The sequence below is a fragment of the Aulonocara sp. 'chitande type north' Nkhata Bay genome, linkage group LG13, assembly GCF_057382095.1.
Source record: "Aulonocara sp. 'chitande type north' Nkhata Bay isolate Kocher_YH1m ecotype deep benthic linkage group LG13, A_spYH_male_GT1.1, whole genome shotgun sequence".
In the NCBI taxonomy this organism is placed as follows: domain Eukaryota; kingdom Metazoa; phylum Chordata; class Actinopteri; order Cichliformes; family Cichlidae; genus Aulonocara; species Aulonocara sp. 'chitande type north' Nkhata Bay.
Genome location: NC_141356.1, coordinates 14,358,894 through 14,379,347, shown reverse-complemented (window position 1 = coordinate 14,379,347; position 20,454 = coordinate 14,358,894). Strand labels below are relative to the sequence as shown.

Sequence of the window (20,454 nt, the reverse complement as noted above, 5' to 3'; positions counted from 1 at the left end):
AAATTTTGGTCCATACTGGCATGATAGCATCACACAGAGGTTGCTGCAGATTTGTCGGCTGCACATCCACAATGTGAATCTCTCATTCCACCACATTCCAAACATGCTATTGGATGGAGATCTGGTGACTATGGAGGCCATTTGACTACAGTGAACTCATTGTTATGTTCAAGAAATGATTTGTGAGATTATTGAGCTTTGAAACATGTGATCTACTGGAAACAACCATAAGAAGATGGGTACACTGTGGTCATGAAGGGATGGAAACTGTCCGCAACAATACTCAAGTATGCTCAGTTGGTGCTAAAGGGCCAAGAAGATATCCCTCACCCCATTACACTACACAAGGCACAGTTCATCCGCGCTTTCATGTTCTTCACACCAAATTCTGACCCCACCGCCCCAATGTGGCAACACAACATAAGAGACACATCAGACTAAAATTTTATTTTCTACAATTTCGGCGTGAACTGTAGCCTCAGCTTCCTGTTATTAAATGACAGGCGAGGCATCTGGTGTGGTCTTCTGCTGCAGCAGCTCATCTGCTTCAAGAATCAATGTGTTGTGCTTACAGAAATGCTTTTCTGCACACCTTAGTTGTAACTAACACTCATTTGAGCTACTGTTGCCTTCCTGTCATCTTGAAACAGTCTGGCCTCTTTCCTCTGACCTCTGGCATAAACAAGACATTTTTGCCAGAGAAGTGCCGCTCACTGTCGCTATTTTCGCTTATTTGGAACATTCTCTGTAAACTCCAGAGATGGTTGCGTGGGAAAATCCCAGTAGATCAGCAGTTTCTGAAATAGCCAGAACAGCCCGTCTGGTACCAAAACTACGGCACGTTCGCTTAAGTCATCTTTCTTCCTCATTGTGATGCTCGGTTTAAACTTCAGCAGTTTATCGTGATCATGTCTACATGCTTAAATGCACTGAGTTGCTGCCATGTGATTGTCCACTCAGATACTGGCATTAATTCAATTCAATTAATTTTTTGCAAATGGTGCAAAAGTTACTTTATATTGTAAGTTAAAGACCCTAAACTATTAAAAAGGAACCCCAACTACATCTGACTCGTATAAGCAAGCACTTTGGCGACAGCGGGAAGGAAAACTCCCTTTTAACAGGAAGAAACCTCCAGAAGAACCAGGCACGGGGAGGGCAGGCATCTGCCATGACTAGTTGGGAGATTAGAAGGAGACAGGAAAAAAGGCTACACCTCTTCAACTGCATTAACAAGCAGCTGAAGAGGTGTCTCTAACAAAATGTACAATACTAAAATAGGATATAACTAATATTACTAACCATATAACTAGCAGCAATCACAGAACTGATTCAACTATAATACAGGTTAAAATGAACAAAATGGCTGAACTCGAAAGACAGACTATCTCATTGAATAGTGGCATTGTAAAGCGCTTTGGGTGCCTTGAAAAGCGCTATATAAATCCAATCCATTATTATCATTATTATTATTATTATCATTATTATCATTATTATTATTATTATTATTATTATTATCATTAGGTCAGGCATTCAATCCTAATAACATTATGCTGACTGTGACTCAAAAGACTGTGAGGTGCGACATCTAGGTCTTTGTTCCCACTATTGTATGATGCCGTGTGATGGTGTTTTACTAAAGACTGCGGTGTATATTCATAGGTTTACTTTACACAGATACATATCTACTCTTAAACCAGTCTCAACCTGCTCTGACAACAGTATCACCTCTAAACATTACCTTTCATTTGGTCACATAACAAAGTTGAAAAGAAGGGAGCTTGAGCTGCAGTCTAAAAATATTTCTTTACGAGGAGTGCGGGTTGTTGGTGGTGGTGATGGGAGCATAGATGAGAGGCTTATGGGAGAAAAGACGAGATGGTGAGGAGAGGGAGGGAGCAGAGGAAGAGAGCCGGGACGTAATGTTCCCAAAACACTTGTTGTTCATCTTCCTCTGTTCAATAAAGTGGGTCAGGGACAAGAGAGAGTGAGAGGAATAGGTGGCGAGAAAGACACAGTGGTAGCTTAGTCAACTCAGCCATCATGAATTAACACGCATGTGTGCGCATCCTTGCCAACCTCTGACAGAGTAATATTCACTATCAAAACAGCATGACTGAGAAAACACTGTTGAAAGACTGAACCATTAATCTCAATGTTCGCGAACGCCAAGTGGAGTCAGTTTGACCTGGGAATGGGAATGAATTCTTTCTGGAGGTGAGCCAGGAACTTAAAAAAATTTTCTCCATTATGGTGCATTTCAATATGCTCATGCTCTAAACTCAGTGGAAAATTACCTTCTATGATACATGAAACTGAGCTGGAGCAGTCAACAAAGCCTTGGAAGCCCTTTCTCCCCAAAAATGCAGAATTCAGATACAGAGCAACAATCCTGCTAACTAAAGCAAGTATTATTCTGACAACCTACTTAAAAATGTCCAAACATGGACATAAATCTTATTGTCAAGTGATGCTCTACAGCGATTAGTATACTAGAAAAAAAAAAGGTGCATCTTTTAGAAGTATTTCTGTTTTTACAAGATTATACCCCATTCATGAGGTGGACTTCGGGTGGAGTTTCACTTTAATGCGTGATTATGAGGCCAAAAGCAACAAAAACTAAACGCGGGACAATAAAGCTTAGAGCTCTTGGTTAGGACTTTGATGACTGATTTGGATACCATTGTGCCAACCAAAAGAAACACAGACATGTTCACACAGTTGAAATTGTATGATTAGACCCTCCCCCTTCATTAATAAAACCATTGTAACACAAGCTGTGTGAAACAATGAGTCCTGTTCGAGCAGGCACCAACAGGACGGGACATTTGTTTGTCTGAGATCATGTATCCAAAACAACCACGTAACAAAGCAGAATTATGAAAAACTGTAGATCTGTATTTGACATCCTCTGTTTGTAAATTATGTAAATATGTTACACAAGTGTTTTTTATAAAAGTTTTTTATCCTTCTTCTTTTTTATGTAATAGCTTGTTGCTCTTTCTTCATATTTAGTTTTCCACTATGTTTAACAGTTCTGCTCTTTGCCCTTGTTCTGACGGTATTTCTACATATTCTGAATTTGATGTTCAACCAACCATAACGTACTATTTCAGGCATTCACTCTGTAGCTGCTACTCAATTTAACAGTTATATGTTTCATAAGTAACTAGTTTAGTTTGTTTACCCATTATAGTCAGCTTTACATTTTTAATACTGTTAGTAATAAAAACTGTAACTTAGATATCTTTTTAACAATACCAAGTCGTTGGCATAGTTTTGGCAAAACACTTTAATTAACATTCATATTAATTAATATTGATATTTTAATATTTTAGCTTACTGAGAAAAACATATATCAACTGTTGTATCTATTATATGTAGCTAGCAATGTAACTTTCCAAAGCATGAAGTACTGGTAACTATTTAAAAACTTTTAGACCATTATTGTGTGCTTTAATTATTTAACCATTGTCAGCATTTTTTCTTTACAATGTTTGCAACCTAAGGTTGCTTCACACACGAGCACACACACGTCTTGATGGTTATCCGACTATTTTGTGTGTGTGTTTCTAAAGTTTGTGTGTATGAGCCCTCTTGGTGCCAGCCTGCTGTTAAACAAGTCTTAACTTGAATCTCATTGCATCTTATACAAGCCCAAACCATTACCTCATACTGTCTGTACTGTGACCACACAGTCAATCTCACACACACACACACACACACACACACACACACACACACACACACACACACACACACACACACACACACACAGAGCAAAAGGTCAAAGGCTTCAGTGAATAGGTGACATAATCCATTTAATCCATTACTGGTTAAACTTGTTCAAATATACACAATTATTCTCCGTGTACCCCTGGTTGGGAAACACAGCTGTAACTGGCTTATCTTTAGCACCCAGCAGGTACTGTTATATTTTTTGTTGTATTTCAATGTAAAAAAAGACTGCATAAGAGATGGATGTAGCTTCCAGGTTTTAAAAAGGGATGTTAGTGTTCAAGTGCCTTACATTAGCTTTTTTTTTTTAATGGCTATAAAAAGACTTTCAGTCCTGAGTCGAACACACACTTTCCTGGTGAGTTGAGGTTCTCAGTCACTGGGTTACAATCAATTTTTTTAAGTTTTCTTCATATCATGTCTTAGAGATGCTTATTTGTGGTATGCTTATTGCTTATTGGCTAATGATTTATTTCTTGTTCTTTTTTATCCTATTCTTTCATTTGAAATGAATATTTTTCCTTCAAAGCACATCTGATTTTACATTTTCAACTAAAATCTTCTATATTTAGTTTTATTAATGCTTTACTGACACATAAAATACTGTAAATATAAACTAAATAACACGTCAGACACTAAGATTTGTTAGGATTTCAAGGGAAAAAAGTTTTATTTCAGTAGATGCACTAAAAGTGACAAAAAAGTTTTCTGTTCTATTGCTCCTTTGACTCAGTCATATTTCATCTTGTCTGTCTGAAGAGCAAAACAAAGAAAACATACCTGGCAATATTGTGATCAGCTAAAACAAAATGAGACTTTATTAAACCCTCTGGCAGAAATGAGCTGTTGGAGCAACAAAAAAACAGGATTCATACAAAGTAAGCATGTTTAAAGCAGTTTCCTGCAACCATTATTATCCTGCACATATTCATCTGATAGTTATGACTTTTTGAGTAATTTTTAGAGGGGTGTTGAAGAAGAACTTCCCCAAAAAATACATGCTTGGTAGGTTTCTGGAAATGAAACCAAAAGACTGAAAGGGCAGATAACAAGAATTTTAGGTGGGTGATTGCAGGAAGAATGTGCATTGTGCAAATGGAGTTTACCATCATCTCTGGCGTGAACTGACCTTTAATTTCTGGGCAAACGAGCAAATTCCCAGCCGTGTTCTGCTCACACTGTGTTTTTGTGTGTTTGTGCATGAGGATTTCATCCCATCACTTTGTATTCATGGCTTTGAAGGGCAGACACATGGACAATAAAAAGTCACAACAGTAAACGTGCACATACACACAACCAGCAGCCCCGGGATAAGCTGCAACCAAAACAGCCACATCTCATGTTAATGCAGTATTTGTTATTGTAATAACTGATATATCATTTTAACAGAGGCATTTTTTTATTTTAGGGACATGTTTTGGAACAACTCAGAGACATTTCCAAAACAGTGGTGGTTCTTTTTGCTCTTAAAAATAGGCCCAATGTTTAATGCCAAGACTGGAACCAGTTAATTAGACTATTAAAGGCTTAGAGTTTTTGGAGGTTCTCACATCATAACCAGCCAGGGTACCTGCTTATTTGTGAACAACTGCTGTATTTATCAGGTATCATTAACAATATCAAAAAGTTTGGGTTCAATGAGAAGTTTTTTTTAGAGTAAGCTGAAAGTGCATCACCAGGCTGCTATTTTAGTTTAGACTGGCATTAGCTCATGTTCATCCCTTTGATAGGCTTAGAAGTTACGGTAACTTTGTAGAGCTGCACCGATTACTGGATAGTCACTGGTCTCATTGACTGTTAATTTACATAAAACTGTTGTGTCTGCTCTGACATGATGCTTACAGGTTTAAATACTTTCACGTCGTGAGAAAGAAGGTTTTCACAGGACTCTATGCAGTCCTTTGAAAAGTCGTCGTGGAGGACTTTTGGCCCACTCTTCTTTGCAACAGTTAACCAACATTTGCAGCCATTCATTTATATACAGCTCACTTAAGGTCGACCCACAATATTTCAGTCGGGTTGAGGTCTGGACTTTGACTGGGCCACAGGGACAACTTTTCTTTTTTGGCCATTCTGTTATAAATTTGCTGCTGTGCTTGGGACCATTGTTGTGTTGCTTGAGCCAATTTGAGCCAAGCATTTAGCTATCAGACAGATAATCTCACATTTGACTCTAGAACACTCTGGAGTTTGGAGTGCATGGTCAACTTAATTGCAAGGTCCCCAGGTCCTGTGGCTAGAAAGCGAGCCCAAATCATCACCCGAGGTGTCGACACGAGGTGTTTATCCTGATATGCTGTGTTGAGTTTTCGGCTGAAGTAGTGCTAAGGCTTATGGCCAACCATCTCCGCTTGAAGAGAGATATTTGGCACCCCTTTCAAACAAGCCATAGTTGTTCAGTCTTTTTCTAATTGTGTGGTCAGCTTTAGTATTCAGTATGCTGACTGAGGCCTGTAGAGTCTGATATGTGGCTTTTAGGTTCAGAATGAGGATTAAATGGTCTGATCTTCTGGTGAATCTGCTTGTACATCAATCCCTGTAAAGACTGTGGCCTCCTACAGCAGCCTACAGTTATCTATCCTCTTCTATGGAAGCAGTAAGGCTTTACTCAGTTTTTCACAGACCTACATGGAAAACTATAATTTTTACACAACTTCCTTAACCCGTAGGTATTGGTTCAGAATAACAAGGTAAAATGCAATTATTTGGTAAATTTTACAAATTATCCTGATTGCTAATGTCACCGTATTGTCCTAAGTTTGATAAGCAAACAACTACCAAGACTGAAAGTATAGTTTTCCTCGCAAATCTCACATCTGTCCTTTTTCCTGTCAACTACCAAGCATTTTATTTTTTGTTAGTTGGCAAACAGCTTTTTTTTACATTTCGTCCAATCTTCTCGCCCACTCCAAAAATAGCACACTCTTAACAGTGCCGTTGCACTGTGTGATCTAAATGTGTCGAGGGGTCAAAAATAGTAGCATTCAGTTCTGAAATGTTTGTGCTGGCAGAATTCATACAAACTCTTTTATCAGTAAATGGGTGTTTAAGATTTTTAAGAACCCGCAGCCAGCCTGTAAACAAGACAAGTAAAAGTAGCCAGTGTACTTATCTTTTCTTGAGACTTTTTTTGAGAATAGACAAAACAATGAAACAGTTTTCATTGTTCTGCTCAGTTTGTAGAGTTCATCACATAGCAAAACAGGGTGAATCTGAAACTGAATAGAAACTTACTACTATCCCAGTACTCTTTGGCCGACCTTGGCAGGGTGGAATAATCAGGGCTATGTAATTCTTTTCAGATAGGTCAAAGCTGTTGTGGTATTCTTTCTCTATCATTGACAGGAACAACCTAAGACCTTGACAGTCTCCACACTGTGAAGGTTTTGACAGTCTGCCTGATTTCACATAGCCTTCTAGGGTTCAATTTTGACCACTTTTGCATACATCTTCCATGTATGCAAAACCTTCCACTCAACTCTGACCCGTCAGAATTTAACATTTTTAAATATTATTTGTTTTTCTCTTGCTGCACTGATCTTTTCTGCTGTGGAACAATCAACTTTTAAGATAGCAGTGAGAAAAAAAACTCGTTTGGCTTATAGATGAAATATGAATATCAGAGATGTGCCTCAATCTTTCAATTAAATTAACTGACAAGAAACTGGCCTGAGATGTTTGAAGCAAACATGTCAGAATTTTGTCATCATCAAGTTAGAGACATTTTATTTCTAATGATAAAAGTATTTATGAATTCTTAATGAAAAGTACATGTAAATATGTTTAGAAAGTGGGAGTATTGAAAGTTGCAGGACATTTTCTTAAAAAAGATCAAGTATATGGACATGATATTTTCAAATATGGTCTTAGACAAGGATGACATGTGGACATGTTTAAAAAAGGAAGGGGCACATGGAGGCTGCTGTGCTTCAGGAGGTAAAATTATGGGTCGTGTAAGACTGGAAGGTCAATAGTGAATGACGCTTGTAGTATACAGATATATATATTTATTCTTTCTGGATTCTTACAGTGAGTGTATTTTCTAACATACAACAGAACATTTCAACAGTTTTTTTTTTCACGGCACCATTCAAAGAGACCTGGTTGTTAGTCTAGATTCAGGCTGGACAGACTGCTGTGAGGACACATCAGGTTTCAACTAAGGAAAATGTTTTATATCAACAAGCCTGTAGGTATAGATGTGTGCTTGTTTATGTGTTTTAAATATTTTGCTGTTGGGAGGATCATACAGGTGTCAGGGAATTGGAAACTTAAAGCCATAAACAAAAATTCTCTCTGCTAACATGCCACAGATGGTATGACATAAACACATGCAAACTCATGCACAGGTTGCATGATGAGAGACTCTAAACAGCAAATTAAAGTTCACATTCATCCGGGAAAACAGCAGAGAGAACAACATGCTTTTCTTCCATCAGTGATATTTTTGGATCAAACAACCAAAATCGTCTCTGAGTCTCCATCCATCACAATGGTGTTATGATTCAAGTTGTGTGGATTTTTTAGGACCAATTGTGTGTTTCTTATTGGTTGACAATGATATTATGACTGAATGGATCCATGCAGACAGAAAATACCTGGAGCAAAAGGACAGTGAGGTAATCTCAGCACACGTATGAACGCAGAGCACTTCCAGGGTCATGACCAAACACAAGAACACTCTGTGAGTACTCGACAACAAGCAACACTGTGTTAAAATGAGCTGTTCCTCTCTCAGTCGGTGTTCTGAAGGATCCAAACCAACCTGACATCAGTGCTACTCAACATGCCTGGATGAAGTTTAACTACACTCACATATTTGGCTTAATTGTTCTACACCTACTGTAAATCAGCTGATGAAGCTTGAGGATGTTTTTTCTTAAAGGGTGTCCATCCTCCACAGAACCAACTAGCAGTGGTATAGAAACCCAAACATTCACTTGCCATCACCGGGTAAAGTATTCGTTAGCAACACGAAGTGAGGCAAATGACTGAAGCAGCTATCAGTAGGAAAACCACTGATTTACATGTGACTGAGAAATAAATCCATTAGAGAGTTATCTACCTAAATGATTGTGCACTAGTTACCAACTGTCAGCTACAAAGCAACCCCCACTGAGTGAATCACTTTCTATCTTAATAGGGCTTTGTGTTGGAAAATTAAGATTTTCTGTGGTTGTTTGCAAAGCTAACAATGTGCAGCCCAAGACTGATGATGCCTGAACTAAACTTGAGTTTAGCTTGAACGGAAAGAAGTTAGAAAAAAACAATCAAACACTGGTCAAACATAGCTGGTGAATATAACTGAGACTACCAAAAATCAGTTATTTAAATTTTTCCCTGTCCTAGAGTTTCCATATTTTTATATTTTTTTAGGTTTTTGCAATGCAAACATCTTGGTATTTAACAAATAGTTACCAAGATTTTGAGTTTGAAGAGAATCACGGCTTTACTATTATTCTCAAAGACACCAAAGTGGTTTTTTTTTCATCCACCCAGTATTTACTCAGAAAATACATTCAGAACAGATAATATATTAGATAGACTTACTGGAACACACTTCTACATACAGGGGTGGATGCAGCTACCAGCATCACCATCACTGGCTGATAAATCATGCAATAAATGACTCTACAATAAATAAATTGTCGTTGCTAAAGTGTTTAGTAAAGTTTGCAGTTGTTGATCCTCCATTCATTCTCTGACTTTAAGCATTACAAACTGCTGCACTGCAGTGCTGATGTACCAACTTTGGACAAATGCTAGTGCCTTAGCCAAGGGCAATGACAAAATAATAATAGAAAGGTAAACCAGATTAAGCATGGCGACAGCATGCAAACTGCACAGAAGAGATGTTATGCAGCATTTTTGTCAAAATTAAATGGTTACCTAGCACCGTATAGCAAAATTTGAAAAGGACTGGTTCTTGCCCCAAAGCCACTATCAATAAACAGATAAAACTACATTTGGAACAGAGGAAAAATATTACTTTAACAAGATTTTATGTTTTTTAATTACTGTGCTGCATATGTATCAAAGCAAAGCAATAGTTGTAAAGTATTTGGTCATTTGTGTTTTCCACCTTGGAAACTCAAAAGTACATATTTAAAGGTTCTTAAATATATTTTCAAACCTACCACTCCACCTTTTATGGTTCGTGCATTCAGAAACTTTCAAACCAGCAGAATGATGTGCAGCCACTGAGCAGTTTGACAACAAAGTTCACAAATTACGTGCTCAGTGATTCTGTGAATCACCCACCCCTGAATGACTGTCCAAACAATGGAAACATGTTATGTGTTGTTAGAACATGGGCGCTCTGACACCTACTCAGACCAATGTACATTTCAGGAAAGGAAGGCTTTGCTGCAGTTTTCTTCATTCTTTGATTTTTTTCAGAAATTCTCTTACGTCTCCTGTTAATCGAACAAGCACATCACGGTTACCTGTAAATGACTCCGTGTCGGTGCAGGAACATCAGGGCAGATGTGACCTCGGCGGCGTAAAAACGAGATCGTGCCTCATCGAACTTCCTCGATCGCTGGATCTGAAACATCAGGTCTCCTCCATTAACATATTCCATCACAAAGAACAAGCGGTCCTGCGGGAAGACAGTGAAAAAGAACTTTATTCAGTAAGTGTGTAAATATTTCAATTCGAAAATGGCAAAAATATCAACATAACTCACTGATGTTGGTAATTTTGTGAATGAAACATGGCAATAACAGAGCAGCACTTCCTCTTTTAAGATTCTTGATTTTAAGCTAGTGCTCTTACATTTATCCATTAACAATAAATAATTTAAACTCATAAATCATATACAGTCACTAAAACAAAATACATTGTATACACTTGCTTTTGAATATTTTCAAAACTTTAGATTAATTGAGTTTTGGAAACTACGCAGAAATCGTTTACAGTTAACTGTTAAATCTTCTGTTACATATTTTTTGGAAACTTAAAAGGAACCTATTATTCTTTTCTTTATATTCTGTTTAATGAAAATCATTACACTGGCGGATGTTCATTTTAAATATGTTTCAAACGTTTCAAATAATGAGGTCGCTGTATGTACGAAGAACCGCTGTAAGCCAAAAGTTCCATTTTCAAACCGTTTTTCTGCTCTTGATTCTATATGATATCCTGGAGCCTCTCATATGATCATCACAGGTACACAGCTCTGGCTGAGCACAGCAGCCCCGCCCACCAGCTGTTCAAACATTCTGTTTTTCACAATTTTTTCACATCACATCTGCCTAAATCAAGACATTAGAAGAAAACAATAAATGGAACACGAACTGTTTATTAATCAGAGAGAAAATCTTAGTTGTAAATTTAACCCATTTTTAAAAACACAAGACACTTTGGATTTTGTCTCAAATTTCCCTGAGTAGAGAAAGAAAAACAATACAGATTGCTATGTGACAACCACTAATTGTCCCTACTTCCATAGAACCCCTTCCTGTGATACACACACATACAGAGGCGAAAAACAACACACACACTGCTGTAGACCACGCCCTCTGAGCCCTATTCTCTTGGTAATGAAAATGGGCTCCGTGGGGAAACAAACGGCCTCCTTCCTGAATTCCAGCTCGCTTTCTTCATATAGGAAATAAGAGAGAGAGAGAGAGTATGTGCAGTGAGGGTGCTGTGATATAAACAGCTGGGTATATAAGAAACAAGGAGGAGCCCGTCAGAGCCATTGTGTGAGGCCTCAGGGTTCACATCGTTAGCTGTTAAGGTGACACAGAGCTACAGATCTGAAGCTTCTGTGTTTCCACCACATTAAAGGAGACCCCCGGCTGTGAGGCGTATATAGGATTTGTAAAGAGCGACAAAGACTGAATCTGAGACACAGGAAGTATGTAAACAGAATATGTTCACGTGGAAAGGTAAAAAAAAAAACCAAAACCAATTTATCCTGTAAACTCTGTAGAACAAAGACAAAAGCATTTCTATGTGTGTGTTTCATTACATTGAGAGCAAACAAAGTTCTGTTTCTTGCATGTACCTAAAATTGTGGAGCTAGCTGCACAAACAACCGCAGTTTCCTCTCCAATGCAATTAGCTGTGAATGGGTTTAAGCATGACAATGATTGTGCATGTTCTACCCTTTGTTATTTAAAAAAGACAACAGCAAAGAAGAAGTAGAAATTTTATGATTGTCTCACACCCACTGAGTTCTCCTTATTAGCATTGGAACAGTGATTAAGCACGAACATTGAACATCTTTGGCTTTATACAGCACCTGCTCCATTAACTCATCAGATGCACGTCAAACCTAAAGCGCTTTGAGTGCTCAGAAGAGTGGAAAAGCGCTATATAAGAACCAGTCCATGTACCATTTACCAAACCTGTCGCCATCTGGATATTTGGGGCATGTTTACCTAAAAAACTGTCTGTATGTTTGGCCATAATGAGTGTTCATAACTGGCCACAGGATACATTAATTCTTAGTCATTGTCTATGTTGCCTGCCTTGCAACACATCTTGAGAGCTTTGGACTGCACTTTAAGAGACAGAGTGTTGAGTTGCTGATCCTGAACTAGTGAAAAATTTTGAAGGTAGTCGTCACACTAAAAGAAAGACACATCTTGATTTGTTGTTTCGAACATTTCAAAAAGCTGGAACATTTTTCTAATACCTTAAAAAAGCAGTTGGTCTTGGTTTATAGTCTCGGAATAGACAGCGAATGTGACACAATCGACCTGTCAGGTGCAACTCAGTCTTTGCAGGTTTGTAAGCGACTGTAAATGTCTAATGGGCTAAAGTAAACAAATACATAAGGACAACAGACATTTATGAGAGCATCATTAAGCCAGAGAATTGAAAAAGTTTATGGCATAAAAAAGCCTCTTGTTTCTTAAATCTAAAATTAGAGACTAAACAAGTTTTCTGTTTTTTTGACCACTTTGCCCCAGTTTTCCCAACCCACTTTACAGATGAGGACATAATTATTAGCCTCCAAATATGATTTTTTTTAAGTATTTCCCAAGCGATGTTAAATAGAGCACAGCTTTTCCAAACATCCTGGTTTTATTTTGGATGCTTACATTTGCACAGAAGCAAAATGAATCTGAGAAAAATCGAAAACTACCAGCGTCAAAATGATTAGGCCCTGTGATACTAATAGACAGTTATGTTGTAGTGCAATCATTTGTTGTAGTCTCACATCCTTCTCTCCCGAGTACTCCCAGACTATTTTGCTCTGGCGAATCTTTCAAACTTCTCTAGATTTGCTGGTCTTCCTGCATAGACCTTGATCTTCAGTTCACCTCAAAAATTTCACTGGGATTCAAGTCGGGGCGTCATGCAGGCCAGTCAGTAACCTTCCTATTGGTCTTTTGGAGGCAGATCTTCACCATAATCTTTCTCCAGGTTGTGCTTCACCTTCAGCCTGGTTTGAGGGTGTTTCTTCTGCAGAAGTGAAATTTCTTAGTAAGTGAAAAATTTTGAAGGTAGGCTGTTCTGGGGTCTTTAGATACTTTCTCACTTTGACTTCTTACCTCTGCCAGGCTTGTTCTGTACTGTGTGGCTCTCTTTGAATTTCTCAATGATTCTTCCCACTTGAATTTTAGACACTTGGAAACACTGTGGTAACTTCAATTCAATTCAAAATGTTGGAAATTTATAAAACAGTGCACAGATTTATTTCTCTTCTGATAGCAATATTAACCAGATATGGCAATTCCATTTTAACCATTGCAGCTCAAACAAAACAACAGTCACCAACTGTATGCTTCCTTTCTACCGATATGCATTAACCTTCCTCTGGTTCCCCTTTTTTAAAATAAAAAATACAAATAATTTATATTTCAAGTGCTAAGCTTCCCAAGGGTGAGGGTCGTTGCTAGATGGAGAAACTACAGAGCTTGAAAGACTTGATTGTTCTTTAATGAGAGTCGCTGAATCTAGACGATGAGGAAGTCCAATTTTGTTCGGATGCAAAAATTGTACATTAGCAGGTATTTTGCAGATGACTGCGAACTTTTCTTCTTCTCATATACAGATACTTCATAAGACCATTTTAACCCTTTCATGCATGAATTATGACAACCTCAATCAGGATTTTTTTTCTTAAGTATTTTTATTCATCTTCAGGCATGAAAAAAAGATTTTTGAACTTCATTTTTTTAAACATGAGTTTTTTTTACATATCTGAATTATGAATTTGGTATGGAGGGACACATCACTGTCCAATGTACTGGTTGATGTGCAAGTATACCATCAACACTGGCACAAATGCAAGAAAACAGCCTTTGAATAGCCACTGTAGTGACCACTATGCGTGAAAGAGTTAATGTGCTATCATTATTTCCAGTAGGCAGGTTAGTATAACAGATACGATGGAACTCCTTTGACTTCAAAACAGTTTGCAGTTGTGTAGCAACTATATGAAGGCTACAAGAGCTAAAATGTTACGCTCTATATGAAATATGTCAACGCTGACCATATCTAAGGGTATGATAAGGGTACCAGATGTTGGTAAATATTATGGTCTGCTGACCTGCTGAGATTGCGGTTTAAATGATTAAATTGGATATAGACTTAATTAAACAGCATTTGAAAATCATGTCTTCTTAGCTTACCAACCTCTGTCCCTATGTAGATGTTATACCTTATTTTGTGTTGTGTTGTGTAGCACTGCCTAACAAGTCTAAAACTGATTGTAAGCAGGTACAAAGTCCATTAAAATGTGATGCAAAAGGGTCCTGACTAGCAGTGGGTGTATGTTACTATACTAATACACTTTTAAATCCTTTTTAACTGCCATGAAATCAGGATTGCTACTGAGCTTTAGGTACCTTCCACAATGAAGTGTTATACTGTCTGTAGAGTATTGTTGCTTTTCTTTAGTTGGATCGGAACTGATTAAAAAAATTAATTTGGCCATTCACCAAAACATGTCACATTCATGCCATGTATATTTAACCCTTGTGTGGTGTTCGTATTTTTGTTACTCAGCCAGTGTTCATGGGTCTGGTGGACCCGCTAGAGTTTTGGCTTTCCAAATTAACACTATCAAACAATTTTATGTTAAATTACTCAACAGATGTTTACTTCATCCCAATTACAAGACATATGAACAGCAAACATGGTTAATTTTTTCCCTTTACCTTTGTTAGATCACATTTATGAATTAATGTGCTTCTCGTTTTTCTTTTATATAAAATGTTATAAATAAATCAGTTATAATCAAGTGGAGTGAGTGGAAAGACACAACACATTTACACGTGAAAAAATAATTAATTGTTTAATTTTTCTTTTGAAAAAAACTGAACACGGGTCTCACAGACCCGAACACCATACAAGGGTTAAAGCCAACCTTGGGCTCTTTTCTCCCCTCTGTTATCAGTTTAAAGAGGCCTCAAAATTTCGTGTTACATAAGTGGCCGATAGTCCACCTCAGAGAGAATTTCTTCCCTCCCTCCACTCCTCCTGAAAGCGACTTTAAACAGGATGTTGAAATAGTTTGTTTAAATGTACCCAAAGTCCCAGCTGGTCCCACCCAATCAAACATGAATAAACATTTCCTGACTGTAATTACAAATGTACAGATACTGGCTTCCCATTTCTGACACACGGGCGCGCACACATAGACACACACACACACACACACACAGACAAAGTCAGGGCATATTTTAGAGGCACACGGCCAGACGATTCACTACATTCTACATAATGCTGACAATAACGTCTTGATGGTTATCCGACTATTTTGTGTGTGTGTTTCTAAAGTTTGTGTGTATGAGCCCTCTTGGTGCCAGCCTGCTGTTAAACAAGTCTTAACTTGAATCTCATTGCATCTTATACAAGCCCAAACCATTACCTCATACTGTCTGTACTGTGACCACACAGTCAATCACACACACACACACACACACACACACACACACTTATATATATTAGTGCTGTCAGCGTTAATCTCGTTAAAATGACGTTACACCATAACCGCATTAACGCAGCAAATCTCCGATAACGAGTTACCGCGGATCGCCCCGTGCGTGGGGCTGCATGGCGTCAACGCGTTAATGAGCTAACCGCGCTTATACGGCTTTAAAAAGGATAATGAACACCACTGAGATTTATTTTATCAACTTTTCTTCTGACGATGTTGTCTGTGTTGAGCGCTCAGTGGATATGCGTTCAACTACTCCGCCTAGGCTGCACTGTCGAGCGCAGATCCACTGAGCACAGCGCAAGCTAGTGAGAAAGAAGCTAAGCTCTTTGCAACATGGCAGCTGCCTCAACGCTACCCGAAATTGAACCTCCCCCACCCTCATTCAGATCTGGCCTTTGGAACTATTTTGGTTTTCATGTGAAGCATGACCCTGATGGACAAAAGTAAAACAGTATGTCAGCTGTGCCACGCAATGCTCAATTACATGGGTGGGAGCTAGTGTGTTAGCGCAGTTAGCTCGTTAACGTGCTGGCCGTCCAGCCCCATGCACGGGGCGATCCGCGGTAGCTCGTTAACGGAGATTTGCCGTGTTGTGGCGTTAACGTCATTTCAACAAGATTTACGCTGACAGCACTAGTGGGAATATATATATATATATATACACGCCGGTTCGAGCCCCGGCTTGGACAGTCTCGGTCGTTGTGTCCTTGGGCAAGACACTTCACCCGTTGCCTACTGGTGGTGGTCAGAGGGCCCGGTGGCGCCAGTGTCCGGCAGCCTCGCCTCTGTCAGTGCGCCCCAGGGTGGCTGTGGCTACAATGTAGCTTGCCATCACCAGTGTGTGAATGTGTGTGTGAATGGGTGGATGACTGGATATGTAAAGCGCTTTGGGGTCCTTAGGGACTAGTAAAGCGCTATATAAATACAGGCCATTTACCATATATATACACACACACATACATACATATATTTGTTTATTAACTTGCAATAATTTTGATGTGCTCACATTGCCCTTAAAACTGAGATCTAATTATAGAAATGTTAGATAAGATGAGTTCATCTGCTGAATTACTTTCCACCACTCCAGTTGTTGAAATGTTAGCTGTAACGCACTGCTTCTCCTCTCCTGAAAATATGAACGGCTGACATGAAGCTAAAATAAACACTTTCATCAAAGTCAGTCAAAAACGGGGAACAAAAAAACAACAAGTGGGGTTTGAACTTTTGTCCATGCACGAACAAAAAAACTCAATTGCTGCCCTATTTTCCTCGGAACATTATGAGCCATTACCGTTTGGCTGCTGGTCATTACCACACAGAGGCAACCAGTAAAGATTCACTTGGTGATTTCTTTCAACAGAATCTGGGTCCTGAGTTTGTTTTGTGGTAATCAGAGTTTTCGTAATGCTATATGGTAACTTTGAGAAGTGACTTTCACTCCAGATGTGACAATTAGTCTTCAGAAAAACTTTGATTCATCCTTTTATTTTTATTTTTATTTTATTTATGTGTTTTTCGCAGATGTTGACTTGAAGAGAAGAGCTGGACTTTTCCTTTTTTTTCTCCTTGCAAAAGGAAATTATTGTAATTGGAGGACAGAGCGTACTCTGTGTGTGTGGCCACTGAACCTGTTTTTGCTTTCAAAAATTCTGCATTCTAATCAGTTAAACATATTAAACCCTAATGTGTTTAGTAGAAAAATCATTCCTGCATTCTTGGCTTTGCCTTGAGTCTGTATAATCTTCAATTTAATTTGTTCCTCATATTTATCAATCACTGCATGTATAAACACACAACAGCAGTAATACAGGGCAATGCAAAATGCAGTAAGGGTTTCATACATATTTGTTTTACGCAAATGGAAGTTAAAGTTGAGAAATGTTGATCATTTTAGATGTCTGTTGTATTCCAAATGTCCTTCTACTATCCAATGTTATTAAAAGCTACCAATAGCAGAAATTAAATATAGTGAGATGTACATTTAATAAGCTGCGGCTTAAGGTGGATATATTAATACAATTTTCTGGCTCTGGCACAAAAATACAACATCCAGAAATCAGTAATTGACTCAATCATACGAACAAATGTTGGCAGCAATTTAGAGTTTTGGAAGCAGCCTATAGATGATGTGTCTCTATGGACAGACCGTAGACTGTATATAAAAGACGGTCATAGTCATCCACTAGTTTGGCATTTCAGCCACAACTATGTCAGTGTTTCCAACACATGCTATATATATATAAAACAGAGCCATAAAATACATACTTTGCTCATTTTAAAAGTGTGGACATTGCATAGTTTGTATGGTACTGTGTGATGTATGGTATTGCTCTTAAAAAAAGCTTATATATTCCAGGCTCAAACTGAGAAACAGAGAGACATGCACTAAAGCATAGCTCGATTTATTTTCTATTTTCCACTAATTGGACCATAATTTTTTAATTTTTTTTTTTTTTTTTTTAGAAAAACCTGAGATACTATATCAAAAAAGTAATTTTCTTACAGAATTTCTTAGAATCTGACTTTTTCTCCACCTGCTGGCCATTAGAAAGAATGCAAGTTTAAGCCACTTTAGTTTTTGGCACAGATATGTAAAAAATTATGTCAATAACTATATTAAAAAAAACATGTCATCATAAACTAAAGACAAACTTTATAACAAAAAAAATCTTTTATAAGATTTAACATCAAAATTGATTTATATTAATCCTTTCTGACCTGCCACCTCTACCACTGTTGGGTTTAGGTAAGTAAACATCAAGTCTGAGGTCTAAGGAATGCATTATGTAAGGGTTTCAAGTATAAAATTACATGTTTGTCTATGCCTGAACTGCAACCCAAGAACAGCAAACATACCTCTACTAATGACTGTAGTTTTGTAAAGAACAACTCTGCACTGCTCAAGGCTGACACATATTTGGCCGGGCAACCTCAATGTTGTGCCTGTGTGTGTTTATTGTTCTCACACACTAAATTCACCCTCACTGTAGTTCTCTGACAGAAGTTAAATACTTGGTGTGGGCTGCTGGTTCTCCCACAGAATATCGTCTTACTCCTTGTTCCCATAATAAATAAATAAATGAATGAATGACAAGTGTAGAAATGTTTAGCTTATTTTAGAGTTTAGAAATGTGTTAACATAGAATGTAGAATTATTGTAGAGACACTGACACTGCCCTCAATGTAATAAAGGCCTGACTGTGTCATGAAGTTAGGAGTAGATTGTAGAAGACCCCTCCCCCAGTTGAACTGTGAAAGGTCTCAACATTTGTAACTGGATAACTGTGGTCTGGAAGGGAGATGGGTTTTTATGACCTCTAGGGAGTCACCTACACCCACAGTCTTTTAACTGTCACGGACACTCACTCACGAGCACTCACATAGACACAGACACAGAGTTTGCAGCACACCGTGGGGGGGTTTTATGATGGGGACGCCTCTATAAAGCTGGCTGTAACTAACAAAGGGGTGAAGATTTTGCAGAGGGGCACCAGCCTGGCAAGTCTTCCCTTCTAGAAGATGCATGCTTAAATGAGGATAAATGAAGATGAGTAAAGATGAGTAAAGATGAATAAAGTTTTGTGAAAATGACTACTGAGTCCGGTGCCGTCTCTGGTCGAGGAATAAAAAGAACAGGGGTAAAACTGATTTGTTTTTCATTGGTCAAAAGGGAAAAAAAGGAGGTAAGTAGTTGACTGTGATTCATTTAATGAGAAACAGACTTCCAGGAATGTCAGGTGACTATAAAAGGTCGATCAGGTGAACTGTGTACCGTGTGTGTTTTGTGTGATTTTGAACTGGACAAAGAGGTAGATGATTCTGTGAGTGAAGGTTTTTTCTGTCTCTAAGCAACAAAAAAGTGCTGTGAGGACAATGTTCATCCATACATGTGTGAGCACTCCCTGCACATCTTCAATGTGTGGACAGAGTGAGAACGTGTCAGCAGCACATCAGGAGGAAGAGAGGAGGATGGAGGGAACAAGTGGCATAATAAGGATGTTAGGATAACTGGAAAACAGAAGAGAGTGGGACAGATGAAGCCAAATATGTACTTTGATGGGTCGGCACAATAGTGCAAAAGTTCGCCTCACGGCGAGAAGGTTCACCTGTTGGTTCTCCTGTTTCCTCATGTTTTTTCTTGGTTTTCTTGAACGCTCAAAGATATTAAACTGTATTTATGGCTCCCTCTGCCTTCTCTAGGAGTAGGATTATGGGAATTTAACCAACGCAAAAGCTGAGGACACAAACCTGTGTGGAGGCCTGTACAAGCAAAAAGTGTGTTGCCCAACAACCATGGGGATGGATGCTACATTAAGGCCAAATTCTGACTGGCTGCAAAGTGAAATTAACCCAAGTACACATCAAAAATCATCTCAAGTTACTTTATGTACTAAAGTAATCATCGTACAACATCAGAGCGTCCCAGTGATGCGAAGACTCCCAATCAGGAAGAACAGCTACAACAGAGGAAGGGATTACCAGCAACATGACGAGAAGAAAACACAAAAAGTCAATCACATTAGGTGACGGTCTGGTGCAGAGGTCCTGAGATAAGGTTTTCTCAACTTCAAAGCGAGCAACTAAAGCAACTACCAATGAGAGTTAAGAACACTGTTGACAGACATATGGCAGGGTAGTATATACATTGGAGGGTTACCTAGGAAACCGGAGCCTGGACTGTGCTTTAGTGACCAACCAACAACTACATCTCTGTGTGAACGGCCCTTTAGGAGAGGCAGCCATCTGTTGCAACCAGTCAGAGAGTGAGGGGCAAAAAAATACAGAAAACAGTAGTACCAAGAAACCAAAAA

At 38.5% G+C, this 20,454-nt stretch overlaps 1 protein-coding gene across 2 annotated transcripts in view; it reads right to left on the bottom strand.

The window, feature by feature from the left end:
* The window catches only part of LOC147315833 (protein kinase C epsilon type-like), a 96,738-nt gene that overhangs the window by 12,188 nt on the left and 64,096 nt on the right, over window positions 1-20,454 (bottom strand). For both annotated transcript variants that reach the window (XM_086258789.1, XM_086258791.1), the window contains one exon: window positions 10,185-10,339. In XM_086258789.1, coding sequence (XP_086114915.1) covers window positions 10,185-10,339 — 155 coding nt within the window. The remainder of the gene's footprint in view (window positions 1-10,184; window positions 10,340-20,454) is intronic.